Here is a 23,764-nt window from a genome sequence, read left to right as displayed (position 1 = left end):
CTGGAGATACCCCGGAGGCAAATGTGGGCTGAAAATTACACAAAGAAACTTAATCCCTAGCAACACCAAGCATACATATACCTGCTTGTTATATTTTACCAAAGATGCAAGCGTATAATGCTAAAAATGAATTAGCAAAATGTGATGCAAAGCCTACCTCCCGTGTGAGGGACTGAGCAGACGGCTTTTGTTGAGACGGAGAAGCTGGCGCATCGACTGAGTATGTTTGATGATGCTTGTCTTGTACATAATGTCTGTGATGATCCCCCTTTAACAAAAACAAGAAAAGAAGTCATACATGTAATGCAACCTTCCAATCGATCATGACCAAACTGTTTCAGGTAAGGCCATTTATGTAGGTCCATTATCTCAAAAGATGAAAAAGGTTAGTGTTATTCTCTTTAATGACACCCTGTTGACTGACCCTTGTAGGTCCTCCAGATAGCCAGCATGCAGAACCTAATTCATATCTTGATTTGTATGGCCACACACTCATCACTATTTATTATTTGTTTGCTAATATGAAAACTACAGCAAAGGCTCAACTTTCGTTTCATCTTGCCAGTTCTGGAGGTGAGCTTTATTACTTCTTTTGGATTCATGGAATTTGTAAGTTTAGAAATTGTCAGCTGATCTTGTTCAAATAAGGGATAATAATAATAAAAAAAAAAGAAAAAAAAATGAAAAGAATGTTTTATGCAATCTATCACAGGGGCTTTGGAGTGTGGTGCTCATAAACATTCTATGGAAACAGAGGTCCAAGTTCACCACCACCTACCCCAATAATGTCATGGTCACCATATTTAGATTCACCGGATACAGCTTGGTTGTTTTCTGCAACAATTAACAAATACGTTTTCTGTGCTGGGAACAACACAGTTGTAGTTATGATCACGGTCAGATCTTATCATCATGCCTATCCCTGTGTATACCTATCTTATTCCTATTATTCCATGCAGGAACAACACTTACAAGAATTTTGTTTTTGCTGATACAAACAATTTTATGTTATTCCTGTATATTGAGGCATAGACTAATATAGTTACAGCTGTATCTATGTTTTACAACAAGAATGCTGGCTTGTTTTTTTTATGACAGTTTTAAGTAAAGGTGGAATTTTACTGTCTATTTGTCAGCAAAGAAACGCTATCTAAATGATGTTAGTGATGAAAGCAATGATAATGCAACATGAGTGATACCTTGTCTGTCATCTCTGGTCCTGGTCCTGCTGCTTTTTCTCCTGGCTTCTGTCAGCTTCTTTTCCATTTCTTTTAACTAAAACAAGAGAGATTTAAAAAACAAATGCTAATGCTCTCCTCTTTCAACCAGTTTTGTTAAAATGTAGAAGGCTGATGGGCAGAAGTGTCAATAAAAATAAAAAATTTTCATCTTAAATGATGTGCATTTGACCACAAAGTTCTAGTACTCTTTATCTATACCTATTTGTATTTATTTTCAAATCACAGGCTTCATTTAAGAAATTTCTGTTGAAATAAGTTAAATCCCTTAACAGTATTGTACATGTAACTAGCCCTGTTCATTCCTGAACACCACAAATAATACTCGCCAGCTATGTCCAGTATCTGAACATTGTTATATTCTGTTGCACATTTGTATACATGCTGTCTTGCGCAACAGACTCAAACACAAGCAAACCTTGGTGGAAGCTCGGCTGTATGCCTGTCGTCGTTGTTTGCGCACATACTTGCTGACCGACTTGTCATGGGCTAAACTGTGGGCAGCTGACGTTATCTTGCTCTGCAGCTCGTACTCCAATTCCAGTGTGGCAAGATGGTCCTCATTCTGCAGATTTAAGTAATTTTGTTTATCAAGCCTTCATGACAGCCCACTGTGATAGCAGTTCTACATGTTTAGCCTCAGCTTTGAAAGGGCAATTAGTTTTCACAAGCAAGTAACCTTCTCAAATTCATCTTGTTGCAAACAAACACATTTACTATTCTTATTCTTTAGAAGAGTTGGCAAGTATTACCCACAAATGACCCTAAGTAATAATCTCATTTTTTTTTCATTATGCTGAATAATTCCAGGCTTAATAATCTTATATGTGACAGCCATAAATATATTTCTATGAACTTATCACAACTGGATGATCTGAGTTTCACCTGGTCTTTCTTGTGAATTGTCTTTGGCGAAAGAGCAAATGATGTTCCAATACGCCGTCGAAATGTGGGAACTCGTTCACCTGCTTCTAACGGTGTTTCTTTTGGCAGCTCTCCAGTGAGCTCCTAAAGAAGCACAAGAAAGCAAACTTACTCATATTAAAATGTAAAAACAATTACAGTACAAAAATCACCACCACAATGTTAAGAGAAAAGTTGAACAAGTCCATACTGGTTATAAAAATTTCTCTTCTTAATGCTGAAGCTACATATTTTCTACTGAAAACAATGCATTTGAAGTTGTCAAAAAATATAACATTCAAATTTACAGCAGTTAACAAAAAATAATAGCTTACTAAGCTCTGGCATTTAAAAAAAAAATGGTTTTGGCTATACACAAAGGTGTCAGTCAGTCACGTGCATTTAACTATTAAGTCTGGAGGGTCTTCTTAATTTGTTTGAAGCATAGCAGTGAATGCTCTTTGTCCCTTCCAGAAAGCAAACCAGATTCAGTTTCTCACCCCTTCCTGAAAGCAAAGCAGCTTCAGTTCCTCAAGCTTGCTGCGCAAAGCCTCTTCAAGTGCTTCCTTCCTGGCCTTCAAAGCCTTGAACATTTCTCGCTCAGCCTTCTGAGACTCTAAGTTCTCCATGTTTACTGTATACCATTAAACACCACTCTCAGAAGACACGCAATCAAATCTCACAGGCTACATTATAACTTTGCCACAAAGACACCATTAAATGAACCCAAATAAAACACTAACTATGAGACAATCTGCACTATGATTCTTATTCATTATTAAGGGACCATCCTTCTCCTTTTTTCTTTCCACTTGCATTTTTCACCAGCCTTCATAAAAGTCTAAGGAAAATATACAAGCACTGATGAACAGAAAACACAGTAACAAGGAGAGAGCAAACTTACAATCAAATCTGGAGCCCCCAAGACTTGGCAATGATTGTGAACTGGCACTCCGGCTTAGATCCGAGTCAACAAGGGACGTGCTACTGCGACTGAGGTCTGCTGCAATCTCACTCATGCTACGAGCAGCTGTTAACGAGCTCTGTGGAAAATGTTTTGCTTGTTACAGTTTGCCAAAGTGCAAGCATTACAGTGATCATAAGATGCATGGTGAAGAATAAAAGCAGCAGTAACATGTGAGGCGACACCTAAATTACACAAAGAAATACCTGTCATATATAACTTAATATGCAAGAGAAGAAATTAATTCTCTCTCTTGCCTCCTTCCATTCAACATCCTTTAATCTTGCAACAGTTTCATAGTTACTACCTTGCTCTGCTTCCTGTCCAGGTAGAACTTGTGCTGGGCAACTGCCATAGACCAGATGCCTGGTCAGTTGTGGGCTGGAGGCCAGCCATGCATGCACATTGACACTACTGGTGCCAAACGTCCTGCGACTCACAGAAACCTGAAGGCAGGGCATGCACAGGCAGTGATCAGATATGCTGTGCTAAGGTCATGAAGTACAAGTAAAAAATATTTATCAAAACACAAAAAAAATTCAGGAAAAAGGTCTGGAAAAGTGTGTCTGTCCAGGGGTGGTTACAGCTGGAAGAAGGAATATAAATCACTCTACAAATACCCCGGAAGTGTTTTTTACAGATGTCAGTAAAAGGATGAAGAAAGTTTAGGGTTTTAAAACAAAAATCTGGTATAAGATGTAGCAGTGAGAACATAATTATACAATAAAAATAATAAATGTTTGTGAATATTATGTTACAATATACAACTTTAAGACAGTTAATGGGATTAAAAGTTTTATGCAAAAAAGCTGGCTGTGATAGGCTGTAAATATGGGACCACAGGACACTTAGTGTACAGATACTGTGAGGTTTTTTATGGCAAACCTTTCACTAAAGGTATAGAAGTTAATGGTCATTCTAGGATCTACCATGCATAGCCATTGTAACAGCAAGCATTTCATGGTTAAACTGTATTCTTTTTTTTTTTTAAAAAAAGACCACAGCCAGAAGCCAGTCATCGCTGAAGACTGCAGACATGCACTTACTGCACATATACACATGACACTGGCAAATTTAACGACAGCTGTTTGTAAACAGTGCTTCAAATAAAGACATACAAAAACAACCCCTTCTTCTCAAATATTCTATAACTCCATAACCTATTTAAAAAAAAAACAAACAGGGGAGACAGAAATAAAATAACAGATTGCACAACTAGCTTTCCCAAAGAATTTTACATCATGATGGATGATCAGTAAAGTACTAAAAAACAGTTTTTCTGACAACAGCATACTCTAAATAAACAGATATGAAGGGAAAAACTCAAGTCTTATATACTAAAATCTGTTCAGAGAATCACTTGTTGAAAGCTGTATCAAGGAAAAAACTTGAATGTGTGGAAGCTATAAAAGCTATGTCAGTTTACCACATAAATATTGTTTAACTCAATGTCTAAACATTTATCTTGTACCATGCAATTAAACAAAAAATTCATGTACTAAATCTGCTATTCTTTGAAATTTTTTATGCATACCTTTTAGAAGCAAACCACATAAGCCAACAGGTAAGCAATGTCTAGAGATACACTGCCACAATGACAAACTAAAATTAGTCATTTCACATGGCAGTGTTCCAGTGGCATTGTTATTCTTTGAACATTTTGAGTAAATAAAGCTGCATTCTATTAACACAAACCATTATTTCTTACACTGTGGTTTGTTTCTTTTAAACACCCACATGAATAGACACAAATCTACACCATATCTGAGTATACTATGCAGGCCTTAAAATATAAAACTTTTCTTCTTTGACTTTGCAAGATGACATGACTGTAGGTGTTTCACTAATTCTACATTGTCAGTTGTAGATCTCCTTCCCTAGCAGCTGAAGTTCTGACCACAAGTCTTCTTGGCTAGCACAGTCATGGTAGAGCAGAAGAAGCAGCAGTTCTACATAACGTCATCTGGTAAGTCTTGAGTATGATGTTGGAGAGCCAACACTGAACTGACTGAATCCTGAGAACCACTGCAACCATGACCTGTGGTCTCCAGAACTTGCTGACACTGCGCTAAAGTCTTCAATAGAGCTGCCTTCTTCCCTGCATTTGAGTCTCTGATGAATGCTGCGTGTGAGCTATGTGCATGAACATGCAGCATCCCTGCTGTAGCACAAAAGAATGAGGCCCTCTTGCAAAAAGTGGTTGTGAACCAGTGACAAATGCTTCACCACTGCTAAAGAGGCCATTGTTGCAAATTGTGTCGGTTATTGAACTGACAGCAATGTACACAGTAAAGTGAGAAATCTAGTAGTTGCATTTTAGCAGAGACCTTTCATACATGAAAATAATGATAGGTCTCAGAAATTGTATGTTTTCATCCACTGAAATTATTTTGCAAGAAAATACAAAGAAATAAAGGAAGAAGAAGCAGCATGTTGGTGAAGAAACAAAGGAGAAGCTGAAAAAAATAATAAAATACCCTCCTCAAATCTGCTGCATAAAAACAAAAGTTGAACTACAACTGAAAAACACGGTTGCAAAGCAACTGACAGCGAAAAGAATCAGTAGGAGAAAACTAATTGATAACAGTTGAAAGTACAGCCTTTTATAGACCAAAATTCAAGTAGCTAGCAAGATTAGCTATGCTCTCATTTAACTTTTGCTTTTTAAGAGAGGGAAGATCTACAACAGACTATGAAATGGATGGTGAAGCTCCTCTGGTCATGTCACTAAGTTAAGTCAAAGAAGAAATACTTTTTTACGGAGCAGATAAATTTGTCTGGGACCGACTTGGATTTGTTAATGTTTTCTGACATCAAAAGCTGTTATCTTCCATCTCTTCCTCGGTTATTTACTATTATTCCACAGCTAGTACACAAAACTAACACAAAAGACTACTCCAGTGCAGGCCTGTTATGAGTCTACTGCTATGGAATTGATCCAAGAAGGAGCTCTGATACCCAGAGTGTGCATTGGGGTGCAGTCTGGGGTACTTACTGAGTGGTGGGGTCTGTGATTGCATCGGACAGGTCGTCATATTGTTCAACGGGCTCACGAATGGCATCTTCATACAAGTTGAAACTGCTCAGTGTGTGCACGATACTAGAAGGGAGATGAGAGGATAGCTATGGTGAGGTCTTCCCAAACACTACGTATCAATCATCACTGAAGCCTACCTCAACAACTTGGACACATACATACAAAATCATCACCAAGGTTGACACAGAAAATCTGAACACACAGTCTTCTCACAAGGCCATAAACTGGCAGCACAAAAACATACACGGCATGCTCAAAGGTGAATAACATAACCAAATAAGCAGTGCCGGCAAAAAAAAAAAGGAACAATGCTCTTTAAGGCAGAGCTACAAATATTTAGTCATTATTGCACGCAGTGTACTCCAAGATAGTATTCTAAAAGAGGTCTCTTTTGTACAAAAATGCAAGCAGACTTTGTACAAAATGCAAGCAGGTGCCTCTTTGAACACAACACAAGCAGTGCTGCACACAAAACACACATATCTGCAGTATTCTGAAGACTTTGTCATACTCTCAGACAGATAAGGGGATGAAAACAATGATCAAGTTTTCAAAGTGACAAAAAAGAACACAGTTCCCAGAGACTTCTAATGACGCTCTCAAACTACTGCATGCACTTTTACAGATTGTTTTTTTCAAAGAACATGCTTCTCTAAAATCAAACATCCATTCTGTTCATTAATTCTTTTAAGCATCAACAAAATAATGGGGCCTTAAAAATTAAATATTTACCATAGTTTATTAAACTAAGCGAATTATGATTTAACCCTCTATCTCATTTTAAAAAAACATGCTGGAAGTGATTTGCTGTCAACACTTACTATTGGATTATAAGTGTATCACTTACTTTACTTGACACACTGAAGCACTTTCATACTTTGCAAATACTGTATGTGTACTAATGTATCATTTGTCATCTTATTATAAAACCCATACCTAGTTTTGTAAAGGGCCCATTTGATATAAAATCTGGACTACATTTTGTGCAGGCCATGCACAATGATGTTTTCAATATTGCAAAGATAAAGAATCTGAATATTGTATACAAAACTCATGTGTTTATCGGTGCTTAGTGGAGTAGACATGCCTAATCATGTATAGCATGAAGCAGTTATCGTGGAAACTAGCAAATTTCTCTAAACTGCTTTGGGAAATAATGAGTTGCTGGAGCACATTCTCTGGAGAAGAATGGAAAGGAACTGCATCAGTAAGAAGAGACTGGCACATTGTTGGTACAATGTTGGAAACCACAACATCATTTTAAGGGCACAGCCAGATAAAAAAGAAATGAACAGTTTTCTATGTACTCCTAAAAACAATCTTCACAAGAATATAACTCATCACCCAAAGATAAAGAAAAGGAATGCTGATATGCTAACAAGCTAAAAAATAAGCTAATTCAGGAAGCAGATCTTGGCTGGTACAAGAACAAGCACAAGCAAAGCAAGACTAAATCTATACAAAAATGACTTTGTACCTGCCCATCACTTTATGCATTTGGAATGCATAAAAAACAAATAATATAGGGTTCAGCAAATCAAATGATCAAGAAATGATGTTTGGCTGAAAGATTTATTAAATAAGATTCTAAAATGAAGTGCAGCTTCTCAAAGGGAATAGAAGTATGTTCAAAGGAAACCCAGTGTTTTGTGATTTTGCAGATTGTTTTTATAAAGGCAAGTGGAGTTTTGCAAGACAAAAAAATGACTTCTTTGTCATCATGCTCAGTTTTTTCAACATTACATGTGGCTCATATAAACCACAGAGACCATTGAGTGGCAAATGTCACTTTGCAAGAGATGCTGTTTTGTTTAAAATTTTTTAAAATTAAACAAGAGCTGAGATGGCAACCTTCTACACTTTGTTATTAAAAGCAGAAGTGTTTATAACCTACCACAATCCCCAAAGCCAAAAGCTCATGCAAGTAATTATAGAATTTTTTACAACTAATCTTGCAAACTTAATTTTCTTCAATGTGTTGTTAACATTTAAGTACAAATAAAAAATCAAATACACAACATGAATATTTACTTGTCCTCAACTCCAATACCGTAACTGAATTATGGTAGAACAAAGCTGACACAAATTAACCAACATTTATCTTTTTACTTTAATTGGCAAACCGAATATTAAATGCTACAGAAAGTGATCCATGGAATAACTAATTACTACATCATACATAATTCCACTTGATGACACACAAACTGAACAGGCTGATATTTCTCATGATTTTAAGTGTGTTTCAAGCACACAGCACCAACTGATTTTTTTAAAGCTTTGTTACACAGAGGATGTAGAGCAATAATATATATTTTTAATTAAGAATAATTTTACATGATTTTAAGTGCTTCTTACCGTTTGGGATCATGAACTTCTATTGAAAACTTTTTATCCCGATAATACAAGTTTTCTAAATGCTTCCAAGTGAAGAGCTATAAAAAGACAAAGATAACAAGCAATGATTAATATCAACAAGTCAAATACAAGCTAGTAAAAGCATTAAAAAGAAAACAGCATTTTCTGAAAATGGCTTAGCAATGAAGTCAACAATATTACAGCTCAGAAGATGCTGTGAATGTGAGCCTAGGTGCATACAAAGATGGAAATTACATCAAGTAATGTTAATTCAAAAATGAAAAATGCAGACTTCCCAGGAGAAAAATTTTTTCCCAGAATTAACCTACTTGGTTTCAATGGATTAGTGAGTGTATTTCTGAGCACCTCAAGATAATGTCAGAATGAAGACAGATAGAGAGGACACTTACCCTCCGTGGTGTTGTCTTATCATTTTTGTCATATACAGCTATTCCTTTGGGGCTAATGCCAAGCCACCATGGTATTTCTCTTTTGTCCTATGGCAAAATAAAAAAAAAAAACCCCCCTCCAATCAGTTTTCAACATAACTACAAACACCTATCTCTTTCATTTTAAACAGGAAGATGAGTCATGTAAGCTCTGCTCTAAATGTATACAACATACTATGCACACTCTTTTTCAAATGTAGTATTGCTGCAACTATTTTAAAGCATTCACATAATGTTAAAGGAATGAAGATTTAAAAGTATTGGTTATGTTATAGACCACCAAATGTGCAGCATGACACCTGAAAAAAAATTAGGCAAGAGAGTAAACAGAAAAAAAGCAACAAAAAAAAAAATAAATAAAAAAATAAATAAAAAGCCTCCATAACTAAAATGCAGCTTAATCTGTTTAATCCTGACATGAAAGATACTATGGAGCAGTGTAACTGGAAACAGAACATGAAGTTTCTTACCTTCACTTCATAGTAATGTATTCCATATGTGGGAAGTCTTTCTACAATTGTCATGTAGCTGTTAATGACAAAATTAAAATAAAAAATTCAAGGGTTAAAAACAAAACCCAAAACAACAAAGCAATCAAACAAACTGCAACAACTCCCCAAACAGTAGTCAAGTACAAAGTTACATGTATTTGCATAAAGAACAGAAGGATCAGCTGACAGCAAATGACCCTGCAATACTGTGATCCATTTATTGAACATAGATCATGTACTGAATGCTAGCTACATGGCAAAATAATATGTGCAAGTCTATAACTAAGGGGACTTTGGCTCAAATTATTTCGTACTATCTGAGATGAATTTGGCTAATAATCTGCACGCTGACAGAATACTCCAGGTTACAAAAGGCTAGAATACAAAGCTGTCATCAGCTTCATCTAAAACACTTACTTCACAATTGCGAGGCCTCTTGATGTTCCTAGGAGCTTTTTATAGTAACCAATGACTTTCTCTTCACTGGAAAAAAAAAATGTCAGGCTAATTATTATCTTCTAAGATTTACTGGACAAGATGACCATACAAGTGCCATTATTCATGACAACTTCTTCAGTTTCGCTCATGCTAATTGTAGATCTCCTCCATCAAGAGGACTTGTAGCTCTTATATGCTTACACCATATCAAGACTGGCAGACTTCAGACAAAACAGATAAAGAAAATAAAATAGTTGTGATAGCTGGGTTAAACAATATTTAAATATTCACATGCAACAGACCGCCACTTTACCAGTAACTGATTGATGGGTGTTCTTTTAGAGTGCGTGTTGGTATAACTGGTAGCCTTTTTAAGTGCTCCCTTGTTTCTTCATCACTGCAAGTAAAATCATTCAGATTTAAAATGCAGCATATTTTAAATCAATCCTTGCAAAAGATATGTGACATGCCAACACGAAATTTGTTCTAACTCTCACACACACACACACACAGATTTTATAGCAGAGGCCCGGAAAGATGATGATCATCTTTGTGAAGTTTCACATTTTTGTAAACGAATTCCTTGGTCATTAAACAGGGAAATATACTGTTGTGTCAACAAAGAAGTGAGAAATGATCTTAAAATACATTTTAACCAAGGTACCCCTACAGCAATCAGTCCTGGTTAGCACTTAAGAACACGAACAAGACATGGCAATATATATAAAAAACATATAGAGGATCTAAGATTTGGCTTATTGGAGGCAATTCGTTGCTTCCGCAAGTCTTTTTTTTCACATTTCAAAGTGCTGCGCAAAGTGAGAGAATGGTATAAAAAAAAAAAAGCATCTTTGAATTTTTTTAATATTGTTTTTATTTTTTTATGTGAGTAAGAACTCCAATGAAGTAACACTTTTCTTCCGCTGTTGTTTGTTTTACAAAATGGATAAGGTACTAAAAACTTACACGCAGCCTAAACTAGAGTACAGTGGCATGAGTCTTACTGTAAAACCCTGCCAAAGATCAAGTCTTTGGTCTGTGTCTTAGATAACTGAAGTGTAAGGTTCCATCTTGAAATGTAAAGCATGATTTTTTTTGATAACGACTGTCATAAATATGATCCCAACCTAAAAGGCCAAATATTTAATCTGTGTGACCCAATGTATTCTTTTACCTGGTAAAGTCTCCCTTGCATGCTTGTAAAACATGTGCTGCTAGCTCCAACACTGTTTCACTGTCGCACTCAATTTGCCCCTGAAAGTGAAAAAGAAAAAGAATGAAACAAATGGTGTGGCTTTCAAAATCAAAATACAGATGAACACACACATATGCATTAAGTGCACTTACATGCATATACTAAAATAACGGATAAGATGGTTTCACTTTTTTTTTTAAAACTGCAAACGATATATTTGTATGATTTAGGTGTGTCTATTACTGAACCTACCCTGAACACTGCTTGCCTAGCATTGAGGTAGAAAAGTTCCACTGTCTGGGAATCTGGCAGTATGCCAATAGTGTCCACATAGAATCTGCACAATCCAAAGCTCTGTTGTTTGCACTATGCAGTATCGCTCAATTAAAAGGAACAATCGACAAAAATAGTAACTTTAATTGTTAACTTTAACTATGATGAAAACTTTAAATATAGGAGCTTTCCAGTCAACAAACATGCAAAAATGGTGCACTAAGCTTAAAAAATATTGAAACTAGTGCTACTAATAGTAGTCTTTACTGCAGCGGTTCTCAACCTGTGGGGCGCGGCCCCCCAGGGGGGAGCGACATGCTTAGAAGCGGGGCGCGAAGGTGGTCATTTTTTTTAAAGTTTCTTATACCGGTATCAGTGAAATTAGCTTACATTGCTGGCTAAGGGGAGCGCGCAGACGTACTTTTGTTCGTCAGGGGGTAGTCACAAGTAAAAGGTTGAGAACCGCTGCTTTACTGTGTTTAACAATGCTCCTTGTTGCCCTCTGAGCCCTTACAAGCTTCACAACAGTATAAACTTTATGGTAGGCTTTGTGAAACAACATGGGATATAGGAATGACTGACACAAATACCTGTGCCCAGAAAGTTTTCTTGCTAATGCAGGTTATTTTAGAAAAATAAAATCCATTAACCAAATTAGTCAAAAACTGTAGAGAAATATACTAACCGGACAGAGAAATGTAACTGAAGAACTCCACTTTTCCTTGGGAAGTCATGATCCAAAACTTTCTTTTCTCCATGTAACCAGTTGAAATGTGATCTGCAAAAGTAACTGTTAATATGTATGCTACTATTTAGATGGGGAAGCAGATAACTTACTGGTTTAGAGTACTGGCATCCAAACCTGGAGGTGCACTAGTACGTTAATACCCTGTGGCACAGCGAATTAGCCCAAAGTCAACCTAGCTGTCAGAAATAGGAACCTGACTCCACTGAGGGATGGGGAAAGAGATGGGCACTGCCTTCACATAAATACCGACACCTAATAAAAAATAGGAGATGATTTTACCTTTATCTTACTTTAAAGTTTAAAGTTAAAAAAATTTAAAAAGAAACCTGATGCACTTCTAAAAAATAGGAGCCCACTCTGCTAAAAGAATATGCTGTCACACAATGCTACAGTTGGATCACTTATTTCATCTGCTGAGAACTGAGGGCTTTGAGACTTCTAATGCTTGTTTCATACACAAGTGACCTGCATAAAAATTATTGAAGAGGGTGGACATGGGGAAAATGCCTTATAAAATAACAGACTAACATGAAAAGACATTAAAATGGCTATCATAATGAGGCTAATGCCTCATGTACAGGTAAACAGTGAAATTCTGGCATAATTCACCTGGACATAATTAAGAAAACTTCATGAGCAATACAGATATATCTCATTAAGCCTAACCCTTTTTATAGAATCAAAAAGTGTCTCATTTTTAAAATGTCTGTTAATTTATTGATTGCAGCAATCAATCAGTAACTTATTTTACTCACGTTTCATCCAGAAAAGCTAGTCCAAAATAGTGTTTTTCTTGCAATTTGAAGTGGGATGCCACAAGATCCAGAAGTTCAAATGTGTAGAGTTTTGGCTGTGAAAAACACACAAAATGTTCCTATGTATTTAAAATGAAAACAGAAATTTCCCATCAGTTGGCAAAGTTACCAAGCAATTTCATTAATTACATTGACATTTTAGATGCAGAATAGCACACCTCTACATTTTACTGCACAGCTGTTTAAATGGTTAAGATACATCTCTATGTAGTTTTCTTACCTTTAATTTTTCTAAACAGTACCAAAAGGCCAAGACATTCATATGAAACATCAAAAATGATAATAAACTATTTACAATTTACTTGAACATGAATGCAGTTAAAAAACCACATCTAACTGGTGACTGAATAGGACAACATGAACTATACAGAATATGGTTCATCTTACTTTGCATTATTAATACATTAGAAACCGTATAAGCATAACAGCTTGTTTTACTAAATACAGAACTATTACCAACTGCACCCAGCAAACAGTCATAGCTACAAAGCACCCTGGGGGAGGGGGGGGAAGATATCATTTGCAGCATACATTGTTATCTGCCTATTTATGACTGCAGAATTTAAGACAGTGAGCCCCATACCTGTACAGAATGTCTAGCCGCCTCTCATCCAGAAGAATGATTTGTGTTTTGCGCCCTCATTCATCTGGAACAGAACAACAACAATTATATAAAAAAACGGAAAAACTAAAGTTACAGGTGGGCAGTGAGGGTGCCAAATGCAGATGCAGAGTACTTTAACTTGGGAGAATAAGATAGATGGCGAGAGGAGGAGCAGATATCAAGGCAAGGAGACATCAGAGGTGCATTAGGTGAGAGGAAGAGAACTTTTTAAAAAAATACAACCCAGCTAAGAAGAATCCTTAAAGCTTAAAATGTCATGTCTAATTAAAAACCCATGAAATCTGTTTTAGTTTTTGTTTAAGAAAAAGCCATGTTTTAAAATTTCTAACAACTAAAGGTTTAAGTAAGCCACATCTTAAGTTTGCGCAGCTAAGGTTTGGCACAAAAGCCAAGGTCTAGCAGTTCAGGAAGGAGTGGGTGGGGTGCAGAAACTAAGTGAGGTCTGCCTGGTCACCAGCTTAGAAATTTACTGAGTTTCTTTCGAACAATTTTGTGCTGTTCCAGCATCAAACAGCATGAGGATGGGAACAGAAAAAAAAAAATGAAAATGAGTGAAGTGGGTAACCCATCATAAAAAAGGAAATAAAATCTAAAACTGATCCCTGAGGAACATACATGGATAGATAATGTGCAATTCTTCCTCCATTGTTTTTGGACACAGAATGCAAAAATTATTCAAAAGTAGGATAGAGGAATGACTATAGAAGCATTTAGAAAGAATGACTCCATACACTTCATTTCTGTAATAACAAGCACAGGATATGAAGCATGAGCACGCTACTTATACATGTTTATCAGTGACATAATCAATATGAATGTTAGTCAATTATTAAAGCATATACCTATTAAACACATATAAACTGTAAATGAACAGTAATACAACCAGAGCAAGGACACTTCCTCTCATCTTCCTTCTCAAATCATTTTGTGATAAATTGTAGCAGGTGTTTGAAGCTCCTTGCTACAGTATAAAAATAAACCTGCAGAACTGATCACACCAGTTCAGTTTGTTACCCACATAACTCCCCTCAGTGTGAAGCACTACGAACAAAAAGACAGCCAAAAACAAAAGCTTTCAGCAGTCTTATATGTCATCCTTGGAACTGGTTTCATTTAGTATAACCACACTGTGTCCATGCATGAGGTTAACACTGTATGGCGCTGCATTTGGATCCTTCCTGTTTTTAAGTCCACTCATCAAGAGCTGTGAGGCCATTTCTTCTGGGCCTCTTCAGTTCTTTTCTCTGCCTTTGTGTGTCAGAGCTGTTGCTCTCAGGATACAAGACCGAAGACTGAATGAAATGTCTCTCAATTGCTTACATTGACCTGTTATTCAGGATGCCGACAAGCACTGGTAAGTTGATGCCTGTGATTATAAACTACACTCATGTATCAATGTCTGTTTCTGGAAGCAGCTTGCTAACTAGTATGATCACCTGCATTGTCAACAGCAAAGACAGAGCACAGTCTGCCTGTATGCAAGTAACCAGACTCTGAAGCAATTCTTTGGGTCTGGCTGGTGGACAAAACAAACGAAACATCTAACCACCTCCTTGATCACAATCTCTGGGTTGGCAAACAAAACGACAAACAGTTTTCAGCAAATTCAGACTCAAACAACTGTGGGAAGAGCTGTCATCCTACTAACAAGACATGTAGAATGACAGAAAACCAAAATAAGCCTGAACTAAATATTAGAAATGGCAAGAGCTCAGCATTGCCTTAAAGCAAAGAAGTACTTTTAGAAATCATAAATTTCCTAGGCCTTTATATATATATAAAATGTAGTATAAATATTGTATAAGTAACTATTGAGTAAACATCAGGAAATAAGCTGTTCAAATATCTACATTTCCACAAGCTAAAAAAAAAAACCCTACTTAAACAGCTATTCAGTAATGAATCAATTTGAATTAAATGAATGTTTATAAAAACTGACTAACATTTAACTGTGATAACTGACAGTCACATTCCAACATAAGAACAAAAAAAAATAGGGGGGGCCAACAGTGTTTGTTCTGACTATTTTCCTTCTTGGGTATCTTAAACCATTAAATGAAAACATATCTAAGCAATATTTCACTGAATCCACCAAATTTTGCAGAAAGGAGAAAAATGAAATGAAGAATCTTACAAACACCTTTCAAATACAGAAAAGCACAAATAATAGATCTTGAAGTGAAAAATTTATATCTCTTCTGATTTTGAGCAATATTAGACAATGAATAATCAAAAGCATTAGTTATTAAATAAAAGGTTGAACTATGATGTGAGTATTAAAAAAATAATGCAAATTATATGTTGATATTAAATAATCTGGCCTAAATAGTCGACAGCTTAAACCAGCAAATTTGGAGCAACAAACACCAAAGCCATGAGATCACATTAACTGATCTGAATGGTAAAGTTCCTCTTTTAATTTATTGTCAAACAAAACCAGCACCCTAACTTCCTTATGTCAAATGCTGGATGGCACAAGGTTCACCATACTAGAAGGAAAATTAGTACCTTTTAGAAGGTCAAGATCTGAAATTTTTAACCACCAGAGAACTAGCCTTTTAATGACACATAGCATTTTTGCAGAAAGTTCTCTTTTTGTGCACAGCACTCTAGAACATCTAAAAAAAACTGCTACATAATTAGCAAAAAATTGCAAAGAGTCAAAGTTGTCAACTGCACTGACTACAACGCCTAAAGTATCATTTACTGAGTATATAGCAAGGCTGAATTATTCATAGCCATTTATAATCAGTAATTAGTATATTACTTACTTGCATAAATGTTCAAAAATATTGTTAAGATAAGGCTATATGTATATTTTTATTCATGTCCAGTGCATTTTTTTTTTTTGGAGGAGAGGAAGATGGTGGTACAGGCTTTTTCTACAGGCATGACAAATTGTAATTCCCTTTGCCAAGTGCAGCTTTCAATAACTTGCAATTTTTCCAGCAGCATCACATTTGTTACTTTTTAAGGATGCAGGAATAGTCATTGAAGATTACAAAGATTCAAACTTGTTTCTTTCATGTAACTTTTAAGAGATGGATAAGCAAAACATTACTATTTCTACAAGCAGATGTCCTTTAAATCATTAACACAGATTTTCTAAAATTGTCACACAGACCATACAATACACTTATAACATCTTGAAAGCAGGATAAGTGTGGTCACACCAACTCACCATTGTTGCTAACAGGCTTTTGATTAAAATGTTAACCACTGGTGATAAGGAAGAAATTGAGGTCAAAAGGTGCTTGACCCTTTTCTCACTTAATTAAAAGGATCTCAACCTTACTTTGCAATAACAATGATGTTATTAATTAAAAAATTCTAAATCAAAATATGCAGCAAATTTGTCATTACTCACTGATAAGAATATCATTCTTTTAGAATACAGTTTAAAGTCTCTTTTCTTTTGGCAATAAAAATATCTCTGTATCAATATCCTTTTAAAAACCATTTATATAAAGTAATCCAGACAAATGTACTTTTAAAAGACAGGCTAGTCTAGATTTTAACAGTAACAAAAGTTATAATTTAGTGGACATACAAAGTGGACCTTCTGGTCTGTAGAGACTGGATAATAATGGCAACAGATATGCACAAAAAGATATTAAAGTCATGATAGTGATACTGGTAAACTTATCATGATGGAAATTAGGGGGGTGGGTGGAAGTAAAGAAAACAACAGGCTACCATCCTCTCCAGCATTGTAATAGACATCGTCATCATCATCATTTACTTCATTATACTTATTTAGACATCTGAAACCTACTAAAAGGACGGGACAAGAGAAACTTATTGTTTTTTATTTTGCTTTTTAATATGATGCAAGAAAATATTTCATAAAATCCTCATGTCAATGAAAATAAAATTCAAAACGACATGTTAGACCACTCCACTGACTGGAAGCGATAAGCGTCTCCTTTCATTCCACTCTCAGACGGAAATGCCAACTAAACTTAATTTTGAATTACATGTTATGGCAAAAGTCACAATAAGTAGCGTGAGAATTTATGAGGTTGGTATGAAGATTAATTAGTGGAAATTATTCCCGCTAATAACAGCAATTCATAAATTGAAATTTCTCTGTTCAAAGATACGCCGCTACGGACTTCGTTTCAGTAAAAATAATCACCCACTTACCTTCACATTCAGATATCCTGACACCTATAGTTATTAGGCTGGTTATGAACATGGTCGTGAAAGACGAAATCGGCCAGCTAATACTGAAATGACCGTGAAATTTTCACAGGATTGGATCTTAAGGACCTTTTGTTGGTTTGACATCGAGACTTTTCTTATTCACTTCCGGTTGTTCGCACATGCGCTTGCCGAATAGTGGGCTTGCGATCGCCACTAGCCTTAACAGACTGTTCTAAAATATATATCCCGAGGTGAAAATGAATGAAATATACGTATTAAATCGTCAATTTTACAAGTGATGTGTCATTAGTCTGCTCATGCAGCTGGAGCAACTGAAAACCTTCAGGTCAGGGCCAGCCAACGCAAGCATTCCAAGCATTCCTCCCGAGTAACCGCGCCTGTCTTCGTCACGAGAACAAGAGAAATGATCCACTGGCGCTCACATTTCTGCTGTTTTGTATCTGGGTGGATAAAAATGCTTATGTGTATACTCATTGCAAATATAACGAAACTCGGTGCAGCAGTTGATTTTTAAAATGTAATTTTCTTTGTGGAGGCATATCAGGGAGCGGTTGGAAGGACGTGCGCCACCGTAGCCACTCCTTGAATGCTGACAGCACAGAAACTGTGATGCAAAATTTAACTCCACCCCACCACACACACACACGCACAAATAAAAACACGATGGTATTTTGAGATACGGCAATTTGCAACCATCAGTAGTAAAGTTCATCAGAATCCCATGCAGTTTCCTTGGGTCTCATCTGAAATTCGGTTTGTACAAAAGCTTTAAAAAGAGAGACAAACATCGGCGTGAAAAAAAGAAAACCCTCCCTGTGTAGACATTGTCACTGGGGAACAAATATGGAGGGTTACAATTACGGCCGGTCTTTATCTGGCGGCATCAGTTTCAGAAAGATCAGGCCAGGGTATTAATGCTCGCCGTCCCGGATCAAATAATGCCATAGAAGAATAAGAGACTTGAAGCACGACCACGACTGACGGATGACACAGGAAAGTTACACATAAGCCTTTCATATTAACTGCAGCTTACTAAGCGTAACTATAACGTGGTTGCATGTCGGTATCACTCATTAACCTGTTTGATTAAGAGATAGGCCTTTCTGATCATCCCAATGAAATGTTTGAATTAGTGATGCTTGAGAAACATTCTTTTATGCAAAGAAGGACGCATCTGTCTTGCGACATGTCGGCATTGATAAAGACAAACGCGTTTCCAGTTATCGTCTTTGCGTAAATACACGCTTTTGCCAGTGTTGGACGTACGACGAGCAGAAGCGAGTTATCTCAGCTCGTTATCTCATGGACGTGATAATAGTTTGTGGTTATCTCGATCGTCTCCACACAAACCCCGCCTCTCTCCTCTCGTTGTGGTTGGTTGGTTGGTTGATTTTCATTTTGGCAGAAAAGTGCTTCCACCTAAAGGTGATTTTGCACTACAAAAGAGATGATGGTGGTAGTGTGTGAGTGGGGAGGGCTAAAAGGCATCCGGTGAAAACCCTCCGTAGCCAACACTGCGAAACATCAGACTGTCTCGAGTCGAGATCCGAACCCATGATCTCAGAGCGCAGTTGTAACAAACGAACATTCTGGCACTTGCACAACTGGCTAGCATGCCCAGTACTCCTCTCTACTGCACCTATATGTATATTTTATACCTTCTTTATATCACCACCTTCGCTTCTCGCCTAGAAGTCTTTTTTTTTTTAAACGGATGGCGAGTTGAGACTGGGCGTTGTTCGTCAAATGGCATTTGTTTATTTTTTAAGTTTCTTGGGTCCTATATAAAACCAGCTAAAGACAGTGGTCGGAAACGTAACTGCACTCGAAAAAAGAACAGATTGAGTAGTTGCACAAAGAGGAATAATAAGATATATTGTGGTGGTGGCAGTGATGGTGATGATGGCAGTGGAAACAAGAAAAAGTTTTGTCTGATACATACACAATTATTTTAAAATTCAAACGGCAATAACACAACGACTTTCCACCCAGCTGAAAAAAATAAATGTCAACAAATTAACACCCATCTACCCACCCAAAGACTAACTAACGGGTAGTTTTACTGATCAACTTTCCGTTTACGCAGACAATTCACGCCCACAATAGCTACAGTACACATACACCCTCTTTTGTAGATCCTCTCAAAATAAACGTCAGCTCGTGTATGTCACATAGCACATTTATTTGTTATTTGATGCAGCAATTTTTGTCGGAATCTTGAGGAGGATATAAACCAGGTTCGCCTTTCAGACTGATCTCCTTGACAGTCGGAATGCAACCATTAAACAAACGGTTGATGATGTAGATATAAAAATCAGAATAACATCGTATTAGGTTGCCATAAATGACAACATCTATTTCATATACTGCCACACATCTTCCCCTAGACTACAGGATTTTGTAGTAACATAAATCATTCGTACTTTTCTGTCTGTCCTCCTAATCACCAGGGGCTGGATGTACAGCACTTATCTATGAACTCTAAGCAGACAGCTAAAGTGCTCATAAAACTTCTGTTAAGCTGACTTTTTCTTTTCACCAGCCAAGCCTCTGCTATCCTAAACATTTCATAACCACTTAAAAATGCCAGCGGAGACACACACACACAGACATGCACGTATGAACTCGCGCACAAAGCTTGGAACAGTTTCGAGTTTTCCAAGCACGCACACATACACATGAGGAACCATGCAGAGCACTGACAAATTATTTCAGTACAGCAATGTTCTCAACTCTTCTCGTTTACCTTACAGACCTACCTCTGTGGCTGTTAGACCGAGCTACTCCTCACTTTTCAGGAGCGTACATCACATGCAAGTGCTCAATTTACTAATGAAGATTTACGTGTGAGTTAACTTTTCCGCCCTCCTTCTTTACAACACATGTCATGACATGGTGGATAAGTGTGGTATTTTAAAGATTTATCGTCGACATTACAGTGAAGTCTTCAGTTCCACCATTACTTTGCTTGGCTTTAAATTCAAAACATGGTCTTGCATTAGATGTACATGAGTTCAAATGTTCAGATGTCAAGCATAAGCTGGGTGTATATCAGCTACATCATAAAACAACCTCGGGAGTAGAGAGCTCTATGTAAGGATCTTCCTTCTCGGTGGGGTGTATGTCAAGCAGTCAACAAATGTCCGTTTACAACTGCTGTAAGATTTTTACCGACAGCACTCCTGAAAGGAACTTCGAATTTTATGTTGCAAAAGAAGCTTTAACAGACTTTAATGTTTGATGTAATGTCAAGAAACTTGACAGAAACTTTTAAATGGAATATTGGTGTATCACTTCTTTGCCGGCTCGCACACTTTCTGAATGACAGACTTGCTTGCTTTCATCTGCTGCCCAAGGTTACTACATTTTATTTCAACACAGATGTTTTTCCTCTCAGCTGGTAATGAATGACACAAATCTAGTCTGTATGATGTTTACACAGGTGTATTTTCGATAAGATGGTGACATAGCATACTGTTCAACAACTGTTGACAAAAAATGTCTCACATAAATCTCATCACTAGAAGAAAAATGTTTTAGTTTGAAAGTTCCAATGTTTTTAGATAAGAACTACACGCCAGCTCCCTCCTCTGTTCGTTATGTCAGTAAAACATATAGCTGTAAATTGTAACAACAAATTCTTGCATTATGTCCTACGCAAGATATTAGAGCTGTCAAACCGGATGTTAAAAACAGAGACCTTGGATAGGAGTCAATTCTAAATCTTCTAAAGTTCAGAGATAGTCATGAAAGGAATGGGGAACGAAACATCGGAGTCACGTCGGTATTTGTCGTGCAACCAGTGATAAGGCATCGACACACACTTCAGAAACTTCCGGTTAGCTCAGACAGTACTGAGTAAGCAGCACAATGGAAAGATGGATGAATTTTGCGTAGAAGTGACTGTACACGTTGATGCAGTCCTTAATTAGTAACTTTGAACGGCCCAGTAATTCTGAGCAATGAAGACTAGGGATGCACTTGTAGGGTCATCATCTGTCCCCGGTTACTCGCCGACAGTTGTCGATGGGCTACGTGGCCAGGTCGTGACTTGTTGACTGCATCACACGTTCCAGTCAGAAACTTACCGGACCCAAGAAGGTTACTGCTGTGGCTACATCGAGCATTGTCCTCGATGACGACAACATCAGCGGACGACCGGAGACCGTACCTGGACGCGAGACTTGCACGAGGGCGACTTGCAATGGCAGCTGGACTCCGCGATCGGGACCAGAAACAGTTCGAATTCTCGGAAGGAGAACGCTGCAGACCGCTGATGCGGGGGCGACCCTTGGTCCGAGGTCGGGACGCCTGTGTCTCGAAGGTTGATCGTCCTTGCTGCTGATGACACGATTCCAGTGGACTGACTTCTGCTAGCCGCACGACTTCCGCGCTTGCGCTGATAAGCGGCGTGCGGCTTGCAGGCGGCATTCGAGCGGATCGTGCTGTCGAATGCACGGGAAGTCCCTGCACCAACCGCTCGACTTTGCGCCGCTGCTCGTGGTAGTGGCTGTAGACAGGCGTCCTTGAACCCAAAGACCAGCTACAGACTTCCGGTGCACGAGTTGGTCGACCGAGGACGGTATTCAACGAGCTCTCTCGTGTTGTCGGTTGACTAGTGTCGTTTCCGCTGGACGGCAGCTGAAGTTCGTTCGTACCCCGAGAGGCCGCGGTGTGGTCGGTGCTGGGAGAGGTGGGATCCGCAGCGTTGTCTTGGTAGAAGGGTAGGTCATCCATGACGGTTTGGCAGAGGCTACCCGCCATTATGTGCTTGGCTACCTCGTCACACCACTGCTCTATGCGCTTGCGTTTGAAGGCCGGCAACGTTGCGCTGCTCATAGTAGACCTGGGGAGAGCGTACGAAGTCTTGTACATCACAGCCATCGTCAACCTCTGCAACTGCACCAACTACCAACGGCAACAGAGCAAGTAAAAAAGTGCGTTCTGCTGTACTAGTACCGGATGTTTACATCCATTTCCAGAACCAAAAAGAACGCTGCCATGATGTAGAAGATTAATATCCCAACGACACCCACGTCGTCCATATCAGTTCAGTTTTCTTCTTTTACCACCAGGGAATTTTTGAACCAAGTGACACAACATTTATTGAATAATTGGCCCAAACCGATTTCGCTGGGCAGCAATTATTATTCCATTTTCTCAACTTGAAAACAAAGTAAAAAGAAACAGTTGTTTTATTTCCTAAAAAACTGCGCAACAAACTTGTTCGCGGTCTCTTTCGGTCAATACTCGGCGTTGTTGACCCTGGTATTACTCCTGCGAAAAGTTCAAAAGTTGAACCTAGACAATCCATCAATGGGTAAAAAAAAAAAAAAAAAAAAAACCCACCCAGAGACAGGTTTCGTGTTTGGCAACACAGCGTCGATTGTAAGCCTACTTCTCACAGTTCACAAAATCACACACACGCGTGTGGAAAGTGGCGCTGTCACACACACGCACACACATAGCAAAAGTATCGCCGTATCCAAAAGGAATAAATATATTGTAGTCATGGAAGATGAACAAATCCTTTCAGGATTTCAATGTCGTTGAAGAACGTCTTTAAAAAGTAACGGACACTCATTCGTCGAGTTCTATTCTCAAAGATGGCTGACGGACTTTGATTGACAGGGCACCGTGTCTCCAACTACGGTCCGAAGCCGTGATTCCGAAAGGTTCGATGTTCAGTTTATTTTAACCCGTGAGCAGCAGTCGTTCCGTATTGAGTGGAGAGGATCAATAAGCCGATAAGCTCGTGGCACACGAAAAACCAGAGATATTTTAGAGTCAGTTGCTGAGTGCAGACATAAGTGCTGGCTTACAACACAACTGGCTTTGCGTGCAATAAAAACACCGAGGCGCTAACACTTGGGAGGGCGTACTCCAGTTCAGCTCCAGCATGGCAATAGACAGAAGGTTGAAAAAACTAGGGTTGGCGTGTTGCTATGAGAGAGTTAAGTTGGTGATTTTTTTTTTTGTCACACGGGACACTTTAAAGTCAAATGCTCCCAACTGGTCTAGATATATACACCGAATAAAACTAATAACAACAACAAATAATAACAC

The 23,764-nt window shown here is 37.9% G+C and overlaps 2 protein-coding genes across 2 annotated transcripts; both read right to left on the bottom strand.

Moving 5' to 3' along the window:
* Positions 1-229: 229 nt before the first annotated feature.
* Positions 230-13,386, bottom strand: LOC112572175 (FERM domain-containing protein 4A-like; the record flags this gene model as incomplete). Its single annotated transcript, XM_025251745.1, is given in 20 exon segments — positions 230-268; positions 779-834; positions 1,200-1,275; positions 1,657-1,803; positions 2,124-2,246; positions 2,642-2,775; positions 3,046-3,184; positions 3,413-3,470; positions 3,472-3,551; positions 6,097-6,205; positions 8,498-8,574; positions 8,908-8,994; positions 9,417-9,474; positions 9,855-9,920; positions 10,189-10,272; positions 11,050-11,129; positions 11,323-11,407; positions 12,029-12,121; positions 12,847-12,965; positions 13,363-13,386. Coding segments are annotated over 20 exon segments (1,734 nt in total), but the record flags the coding sequence as incomplete, so codon positions are not given.
* A 7,740-nt stretch (positions 13,387-21,126) lies between these two features.
* On the bottom strand, positions 21,127-22,872 carry LOC112571452. The gene has a single exon (XM_025250432.1). The coding sequence runs from the start codon at positions 22,580-22,582 to the stop codon at positions 21,668-21,670; it is 915 nt and encodes a 304-aa protein (XP_025106217.1). The 5' UTR covers positions 22,583-22,872; the 3' UTR covers positions 21,127-21,667.
* Positions 22,873-23,764: the final 892 nt, after the last annotated feature.

This window comes from Pomacea canaliculata, linkage group LG9 (assembly GCF_003073045.1).
Source record: "Pomacea canaliculata isolate SZHN2017 linkage group LG9, ASM307304v1, whole genome shotgun sequence".
NCBI lineage: Eukaryota > Metazoa > Mollusca > Gastropoda > Architaenioglossa > Ampullariidae > Pomacea > Pomacea canaliculata.
Note: the sequence above shows the minus strand (reverse complement) of the source record. Positions and strands in the feature narration are given on the sequence as shown.

Bases quoted from the DNA above. Each gene is read 5' to 3' on its own strand.
- LOC112571452 (XM_025250432.1), bottom strand. From the start codon at position 22,582: ATGGCTGTGATGTACAAGACTTCGTACGCTCTCCCCAGGTCTACTATG.